General features: G+C 41.0%; 1 protein-coding gene across 1 annotated transcript in view; it reads left to right on the forward strand.

Moving 5' to 3' along the window:
- Positions 1-7,696, forward strand: part of fars2 (phenylalanyl-tRNA synthetase 2, mitochondrial) — a 20,768-nt gene extending 13,072 nt beyond the window's left edge. Inside the window, exon 3 of the mRNA XM_056434780.1 lies at positions 7,419-7,696. Within this exon, the coding sequence (XP_056290755.1) occupies positions 7,419-7,557 (139 nt within the window). The 3' untranslated portion in view covers positions 7,558-7,696. The remainder of the gene's footprint in view (positions 1-7,418) is intronic.
- The last annotated feature ends 2,304 nt before the right edge of the window (positions 7,697-10,000 follow it).

A 10,000-nucleotide genomic window follows, 5' to 3' on the forward strand; every position in this document is an offset into this window, starting at 1 on the left:
GGAGGTGTGCTTTGGGTCATTGTCCTGTTGGAGGAGGACATTGGCTCCAATCAAGCGCTGCCCACAGGGTATGGCATGGCGTTGCAAAATGGAGTGATAGCCTTCCTTATTTAAAATCCCTTTTACCTGGTACAAATCTCCCACTTTAGCAGCACCAAAGCAGCCCCAGACCATCACATGACCTCCACCATGCTTGACAGATGGTGTCAGGCACTCTTCCAGCATCTTTTCACCTGTTCTACTTCTCACAAATGTTCTTCTGAGTGCTCCAAACACCTCAAACTTGGATTCATCTGTCCAGAACACCTTTTCCAATCTTCCTCTGTCCAATGCCTGTGTTCTTTTGCCCATACCAATCTTTTCTTTTCATTGGCCAGTCTCAGATATGGCTTTTCTTTGCCACTCTGCCTAGAAGGCCAGCATCCCGAGTCGCCTCTTCACTGTCGACGTTGACACTGGCGTTTTGGGTACCATTTAAAGAAGCTGCCAGTTGAGGACCTGTGAGGCGTCTATTTCTCAAACGAGAGACTCTAATGTACTTGTCTTCTTGCTGAGTTGTGCACCGGGGCCTCCCACTTCTCTTTCTGCTCTGGTTAGAGCCCGTTTGTGCTGTTCTCTGAAGGGAGTAGTACACACCGCTGGAGGACATTTTCAGTTTCTTTGCAATTTCTCGCATGGAATAGCCTTCATTTCTAAGAACAAGAATAGACTGGCGAGTTTCACATGAAAGTTCTTTTTTTCTGGCCATTTTGAGAGTCTTATCGAACCCACAAATGTGATGCTCCCGATAATCAACTAGCTCAAAGGAAGGCCAGTTTTATAGCTTCTCTCATCAGCAAAACAGTTTTCAGCTGTGCTAACATAATTGCACAAGGGTTTTCAAGGGTTTTCTAATTATCCATTAGTCTTCTAAGGCGATGATCAAACACAATGTACCATTAGAACACTGGAGTGATAGTTGATGGAAATGGGCCTCTATACACCTCTGGAGATATTTCATTAGAAACCAGACGTTTCCACCTAGAAGAGTCATTTACCACATTAACAATGTAGAGTGTATTTCTGATTGATTTAATGTTATCTTCATTGAAAAAAACAATGCTTTTCTTTGAAAAATAAGGACATTTCTAAGTGATCCCAAACTTTTGAACGGTAGTGTATATATACATATACATATATATATATATAAAGTTTCTTTTTAAAGACCAAACTTCCCACAGAGCTGTGTTTTCAAAGAGGCTCCTACCTATAAAGTGCCAGCGAGGTATTTAATATTGTGGATGATAGTAAAAAATATATATATATTGAGACCCCATTGGTCCTGTCATCTTTAACACTGAACAGCAGAACCAGTGGCCTTGGTAACTGACTGACATTCAAATATGTCACGTTAACCCTCTGGAGGCTGGGGGCATTTTATACATTTTACAAAATAAATTAAATTCACCGTTTAAAGTCTTTGTTTAAAGTCTTTTGCATGTGACACACCCCCACGTGTTATACATCAAACATTCCAGAACAATCTCAGCTCTGAAATGAGGCTCATTGTCCTCACGCCGTGTTCTCTGCTCTCTGACTGACAGGCTGCTAATGAGCCTCCCCTGTGAGGTGGGAGGTCCTTTGTGATTTACTGAGTGTTCATTGGTTGTTTTTTTCCCAAAATGTTGACAGACAAACGGATTGACCAATCACGGTGAAGGTTTCGTGTGACGAGTTCTTTCCGCGCGTCCCCCGACACGTCGCCCCTCCGTTCCTCTGTGTGTCAGAGGGGGAGACGGGAGGAAGGAGAGCAGGAGGAAACCCGACTGATTCATCCACGAGTTAAACTGATTTCTGAACCTTATTTTCGCGGAGAAATAATTGTTTTAAAAACGGAAACAGTGTCAAACCGTACTGCCGCGGTTTGACACTCAGAGGAGTGTAAAAACTTCAACGAACACCGGAAGCAAGTGGAAGTGTCCTTGAGCAAGGCACTGAACCCCCAGTTGCTTCCCGGGCGCCTCACTGCAGCCCACTGCTCCTTAATAACTAAGGATGGGTTAAATGCAGAGAACTAATTTCCCCTTGTGGATTAATAAAGTATATAAAAAATGTAAAAAAAATTGCGTTAAAATATTTTAGTGCGTTAACGCGGCCAAATTAATCGCATAGATTAACGCGTTAACGCTGACAGCCCTAATATATACATATATATATATATACATTTATATATACATATACATTTATATATACATATATATGTATATATATATATACATATACACACTTATTATGCCTCATTTACCATGTGGACATTATAGTTCACAGGTGTGTGTGTGTATGTGTGTGTGTGTGTGTGTGTGTATGGGTGTGTGTGTGTGTGTTAGAGGTGTGACTGTACCCCCCCCCCCCTCCAGCTATGTGGGATAATAGAAACATTAATTATTAAACAACGACACAGTCTATCACATGAAACACTATTCACATTGTGTGTGTGTGTGTGTGTGATTTGAGGTGTGTGTGGGTTTTTTATCTGACATTTTCTCCAAATGTATTGATGATCAATTATTCACAAGACTGATCAAATGAACAAAGACGATTGTGTTGAGTTATTGTTACTGTGGTTTATTATTATTATCATGGAGGAGGAGAAAGAGGAGGAGGAAGAGGAGGAAGAGGAGGAGGACAGGATATTGAGGAGCATGACGGAGAGGAAGAAGGGAGAGAAGTTGATGAGTTTATTATTTCTACAAGAAGCTTCACATGAAACCTTCAAACAACAAGATTTAAAAAGGTTTCAATGTAGTGAAAGAAAAGAGGAGGAGGTGAAGGAGACGAGGAGGTGAAGGAGGTGAAGGAGACAAGGAGGTGAAGGAGACGAGGAGGTGAAGGAGGTGAAGGAGACGAGGAGGTGAAGGAGACGAGGAGGTGAAGGAGACGAGGTGAAGGAGACGAGGAGGTGAAGGAGAGGAGGAGGTGAAGGAGGTGAAGGAGACGAGGTGGTGAAGGAGATGAGGAGGTGAAGGAGACGAGGTGAAGGAGACGAGGTGGTGAAGGAGGTGAAGGAGGTGAAGGAGACGAGGTGAAGGAGACGAGGAGGTGAAGGAGGTGAAGGAGACGAGGAGGTGAAGGAGACGAGGAGGTGAAGGAGACGAGGAGGTGAAGGAGACAAGGAGGTGAAGGAGACAAGGAGGTGAAGGAGACGAGGAGGTGAAGGAGACGAGGTGAAGGAGACAAGGAGGTGAAGGAGACGAAGGAGGTGAAGGAGACGAGGTGAAGGAGAAGAGGTGAAGGAGGTGAAGGAGACGAGGAGGTGAAGGAGACGAGGAGGTGAAGGAGACGAGGAGGTGAAGGAGGTGAAGGAGACGAGGAGGTGAAGGAGACGAGGAGGTGAAGGAGACGAGGTGGTGAAGGAGACGAGGAGGTGAAGGAGGTGAAGGAGACGAGGAGGTGAAGGAGAGGAGGTGAAGGAGACAAGGAGGTGAAGGAGACGAGGTGGTGAAGGAGGTGAAGGAGACGAGGAGGTGAAGGAGGTGAAGGAGACGAGGAGGTGAAGGAGACGAGGAGGTGAAGGAGAGGAGGTGAAGGAGACAAGGAGGTGAAGGAGACGAGGAGGTGAAGGAGGTGAAGGAGACGAGGAGGTGAAGGAGGTGAAGGAGACAAGGAGGTGAAGGAGACGAGGAGGTGAAGGAGACGAGGAGGTGAAGGAGACGAGGTGAAGGAGAAGAGGAGGTGAAGGAGACAAGGAGGTGAAGGAGACAAGGAGGTGAAGGAGACGAGGAGGTGAAGTAGATGAAGGAGACGAGGAGGTGAAGGAGACGAGGAGGTGAAGGAGGTGAAGGAGACGAGGAGGTGAAGGAGACGAGGTGAAGGAGAAGAGGAGGTGAAGGAGACGAGGAGGTGAAGGAGGTGAAGGAGACGAGGAGGTGAAGGAGACGAGGAGATGAAGGAGGTGAACGAGACAAGGAGGTGAAGGAGACGAGGAGGTGAAGGAGACAAGGAGGTGAAGGAGACGAGGAGTACGAGTGCATCAAACGAGCACAAACATGAGGAAGAGGAGGAAGAGGAGAGGAAAGGGGTAACTAGAACATTTTGCCAGAAATTTAGATGGTGTGGCTACGACTGAGAGGTGTTTATATACATGTATATGTATTATATATATACTATATATAGTATATATAAAATATATAATATATATATATATTATATATTATATATATATTATATATAAATATATATTATATATAATATATATTATACATATATATAATATATATATGTTATAATATATATAATATATATTTATATATAATATATATATATTATATATAAATAATAAATATATTATATATAATATATATTATACATATATATAATATATATATGTTATAATATATATATATATAATATATATTTATATATAATATATAAATATATAATATATATATTATATATATGATATATACTGTACATATCAGTGTTTCCCCTAGGTTTACAGCTTCAGGGGGTGGGGCTAGTGCCGCTGCTCGCCATGTTGGTGCTAGGGATGAGAATTGATAAGATTTTAACGATTCCGATGCCTTATCGATTCCTGCTTATCGATTCGATTCTCTTATCGATTCTTATTGGGCAAGGGGTGAAAAAAAGAGCACAAACGGGTTTATTTACATTAATTTTCTTTTATATAATTTTCGATAATGCTGCACACACCATATACAGTATGTATACATACACATAAAAATAAAAATAAAAACCAAAAACATTTATACATATTCCTCTTGAACTTAAAATAAAACTTACATAACTTAAATAAAATGTATTCTGTTTAATTTAAACATGTTCCTAGAAATTACAGTGCTCCTTCCTTTTTTTTAAAGGGTATATGAACTGAGCTGCCAAAAATGAAACTAGCAGTGGCAAATACCAAGTGTGCAACCATCAATTGTATGGATCATCAACCATTCTTGTGCAGAAAAATAAGCATGTCTGCTTTCTCCGGGAGGATCCGCGATCTCTCAGGACTTCTTGTGTCTCCAGCCGTGGAGAACACTCTCTCAGATGGAGGATGAACACAAAGATATGAGGAGGTGGACAAGACGTGCTGTAGCCTGAGACCCAGACAGACGACCAGCCTCTGAACCGGTCTGACTCTGAACCTCATCAGCTAAATTGGATGGCAATGGAGATTATTTATATAGTGAAAGCTGGTTTACACAATGAACGCCTCCCCATGTGGCCCCGCCCCCTGATCAATACCAGAGACGCGTTCCGATTTATTCTTGTGTTCACCTGGCCACTGCCGTTGAGATTACAGTGAGACGCGGAGAAAATGTGGAGTGGTGCTCTTCACAATAAAACATCTTTGATGGACGTGTCGCGTCTCGGCCAATCGGCGTTCAGATGTCCACAGCGTTTGGGAAGTTAGGTTAGCTTGAATATTAGTCCGCTACATCTGCTGCTGTCACGCTGCACGGTGTAGCGATGCTAACGAAGTACCGTACGTTAAAAACGATGTGATTTAACATAGTTTTAGTTTCGATCCTTCATTAAAAGAGCGATCAGAGCGCACGCTCCGCTCCGTTAAACGTTGTCTGCACGCGCAGCGCTCAGCCGTGATGCGCGCACACAGGTGAGCACACAGGTGAGCTCTCTCACCTCACACAGGTGAGCTCTCTCACCTCACACAGGTGAGCACACTCACCTCACACAGGTGAGCTCTCTCACCTCACACAGGTGAGCTCTCTCACCTCACACAGGTGAGCACACAGGTGAGCTCTCTCACCTCACACAGGTGAGCACACTCACCTCACACAGGTGAGCTCTCTCACCTCACACAGGTGAGCTCTCTCACCTCACACAGGTGAGCTCTCTCACCTCACACAGGTGAGCACACTCACCTCACACAGGTGAGCTCTCTCACCTCACACAGGTGAGCACACTCACCTCACACAGGTGAGCACACAGGTGAGCTCTCTCACCTCACACAGGTGAGCACACAGGTGAGCTCTCTCACCTCACACAGGTGAGCACACTCACCTCACACAGGTGAGCACACTCACCTCACACAGGTGAGCTCTCTCACCTCACACAGGTGAGCACACTCACCTCACACAGGTGAGCTCTCTCACCTCACACAGGTGAGCTCTCTCACCTCACACAGGTGAGCTCTCTCACCTCACACAGGTGAGCACACTCACCTCACACAGGTGAGCACACTCACCTCACACAGGTGAGCTCTCTCACCTCACACAGGTGAGCTCTCTCACCTCACACAGGTGAGCACACTCACCTCACACAGGTGAGCTCTCTCACCTCACACAGGTGAGCACACTCACCTCACACTAGCACTTTTTATCGTGTGAAATAGAGCCAAACTTTAGAACGCCTCTGCCTAGTTGCCATGTTTGCTGCAGTCTGAAGAAGAAACTAAAAAAGTTTGCGCATGTGCAACGCCACAGAGGACCGTTAGCAGAACCTTAAAGAATTTGGCTGACGATCCCAAACAATCGGTTCACTGGGAACCGGTTCTAAAACAGAACCGGTTCTCGATGCCCATCCCTAGTTGGTGCCTAAGCTTAACTCCTTCACGATTATTTATATATATATTAGGGCTGTGAAACGATTAACATTTTTAATCAGGTTAATCACAGGTTTCTGTGGATTAATCATGATTAATCACATATATACACTTACAGGGCTCTCAAGACAGGCAAGAGCTCCGAGAAGAGTTGTTGACCGGGGGGGGGGGTGGTGCTAGTGACTTTTTTTCGTCCCGATGTGCGCGCACGCGGCATCCGAGCTCTGCGGCGCGCGAGACGGAGATCGGAGTCGTGTTAACGCGACACTAGAGACAGAATGACATGCTGCTGGAGAGACGACCAACAACAGACGGACTGGAAGCTCATTCTGCGCATGCGTTAAATGCGTTAAAAAACAACAACTAGTTAATCCTGTAATTTAATTAACTGAGTTAACGCGTTATTTTTCACAGCACTAATATATATATATATATATATGTATATATATATATATATATCACTGTGGGAACAAAGGTTAGCGTTGGTTAGCGTGTTCTGGGACCATTTCCCGCCGTTTGTTGGCGTTTTGGGGGTTAAGTGCCGGATCAACCTGTTAGAAAAGTCATTTCACATGATTCACCATCACGTCTTGATGTGTTTTGATGTGTTTTGATGTATTTTTATGTATTTTGATGTGTTTTGATGTGTTTTGATGTATTTTGATGTGTTTTGATGTATTTTGATGTATTTTGATGTGTTCCTGAGCTACGCTGTGAGAGCCTTAGTGGTTTAAAGTATTTGTCAGAAGAAAGAGAATAAGAAGAGTATTGTGGCCGAAGGAAAGAACGTATCTTTAAGAGGAAGGTCGAGCGACACTAAACACCCCTCCCCCTCTCCCTCTCCCCCCCCCTCTCCCTCCAGGACCGGGAGGCGGAGCCAGTGCTACAGCATCGTCTACCGACACACAGAGAGAACGTTGACTCAGGAGGAAGTCAGACGAGTTCACCGGGAGATAGAAAGGAGAGCAGAGACGGAGCTGAGAGTCCAGGGGAGATACTGACACACACACACACACACACTCTCACACACACACACTCACACACACACACACACACACATTTATTGACCTTTAAATTGGACTCAAACACATTTGTTTTGGGGTTTTTTGAGGGTTTTTATGACAGATTTATCAACTTATAATAATTGATATATATATAAATACATAAATGTTAAAAATATATATCTTATAATATATATATATGTATTTTAATAAATATATATATTATAATCCATATATATATTATAATACATATATATATTATAATATATATATATGTATTTTAATAAATATATATATATCTTATAATACATATTTGTTATAATATATTTACATATATATATAATATAAATATGTATTTATTATAATTAATATATATATATATATATATATTATAATACATATATATTATAATATACATATATATATATATTATAATATATATATTATAATATAAATATATATATATATATATCTTATAATATATATATATCTTATAATACATATTTGTTATAATATATATACATATATATAATTATATAAATATATATTTATTATAATTCATATATATATATATAATATACATATATATATACATATATCTTATATATATATATATATTATATGTATATTATATATATGTTATATATATATTTATTATAATAAATAAATGTATATATATATTTTACATATATGTTATCATATATAAACATATATATATAATTATATAAATATGTATTTATTATAATAAATATATATATATATGCATATATTATAACAAACTGAAAAGAGAACAGAACCGTTATTCCAACATAATGCCTTATGAGTCGAGTATGAACGGAACATTAATGAACGAGAACTAAAACTAAAAAGTTTCTTTCTTATTTAGAAAAAGGAGAGATGTGTCTTTCTGTTTGTTTCTTTACATTTGAACATTAAAACTTTATTGAAACGCTGCGTGGGTGTTCTCATTGTTTCCGTTGACTTTAAACAAATAAATGAAGTCAAAGGAACAGAAACAAAAATCTATCTGATCAAAGAAAAAGTGTCAAACTTTATGAGAGACAATCATTAATAATAATGAACTTATTGCCTTTAATAAATATGGATGACCGTAAAAGTTATTTTACAGAGCACGTGAATATGACAAGGAAAAAGTGTGTGTGTGTCTGAGTGTGTGTGTGTGTGTGTTTATGTGTGAATGTGTGTGTCTGAGTGTGTGTGTTTATGTGTGAATGTGTGTGTCTGAGTGTGTGTTTATGTGTGAATGTGTTTCCGAGTGTGTGTGTGTGTGTTTATGTGTGTCTGAGTGTGTTTGTGTGTTTATGTGTGAATGTGTGTTTCCGAGTGTGTGAATGTGTGTGTCTGAGTGTGTGTATATGTGTGTGTGTGTGTGTTTCCGAGTGTGTATGTGTATATGTGTGAATGTGTGTGTGTGAAAGTGTGTGTCTGAGTGTGTATGTGTGTCTGAGTGTGTGTGTGTTTATGTGTGAATGTGTGTGTCTGAGTGTGTGTGTGTCTGAGTGTGTGTATGTGAAAGTGTGTGTCTGAGTGTGTATATGTGTGTGTGTGTGTATACGTGTGAATGTGTGTTTCCGAGTGTGTGTGTGTTTATGTGTGAATGTTTGTGTCTGAGTGTGTGTGTGTGTTTATGTGTGAATGTGTGTTTCTGAGTTTGTGTGAATGTTTGTGTCTGAGTTCAGACGTTAATCTTTAAATAGTTTCATAAACACAACATTTATATACGTGTATTTATGTATATTTATATTTGTAAAATACTTCTAGAGGTCAATTATGTTCGACTCAGGAAGTTTGTAACAACGTTTTCCTTTTTGTGTCCTGAAGTCACATTGAAATATTCAAGTGTGTGTGTGTGTGTGTGCATGTGTGTGTGCATGTGTGTGTTTGTGCATGTGTGTGTGTGTGTGTGTAAGTGCATATGTGTGTGTGTGTGTGTTTGTGAATGTGTGTGTAAGTGCATATGTGTGTGTTTGTGCATGTGTGTGTTTGTGCATGTGTGTGTGTGTGTAAGTGCATGTGTGTGTGTGTTTGTGCATGTGTGAGTGTGTGTGTCCTAACAGTAGGCATGGCCTCAAACTGTCACAGCTCAGTTTTAACTCGACCAGAGTGACGAGCAGACAGCCTCCACGGGATTGGCAGGGTGGCATTTGCCAGTGTGTGTGTGAGTTATGTGCCAGTGTGTGTGTGTGTGAGTTATGTGCCAGTGTGTGTGTGTGCGTTGTGTGTGTGCGTTGTGTGTGTGCGTGACTGGAGTGACAGGCGAAGACATTTAATGGCTGGCAGAAAATAACTGACAGACATCAAACATCTGCACTTGAAGAGAGTGTGTGTGTGTTTGATTGTGTGTGTTTGATTGTGTGTGTGTGTGTGTGTTTGATTGTGTGTGTGTGTGTTTGATTGTGTGTTTGATTGTGTGTGTTTGATT

This window comes from Pseudoliparis swirei, chromosome 16 (assembly GCF_029220125.1).
Source record: "Pseudoliparis swirei isolate HS2019 ecotype Mariana Trench chromosome 16, NWPU_hadal_v1, whole genome shotgun sequence".
Taxonomy (NCBI): Eukaryota; Metazoa; Chordata; class Actinopteri; order Perciformes; family Liparidae; genus Pseudoliparis; species Pseudoliparis swirei.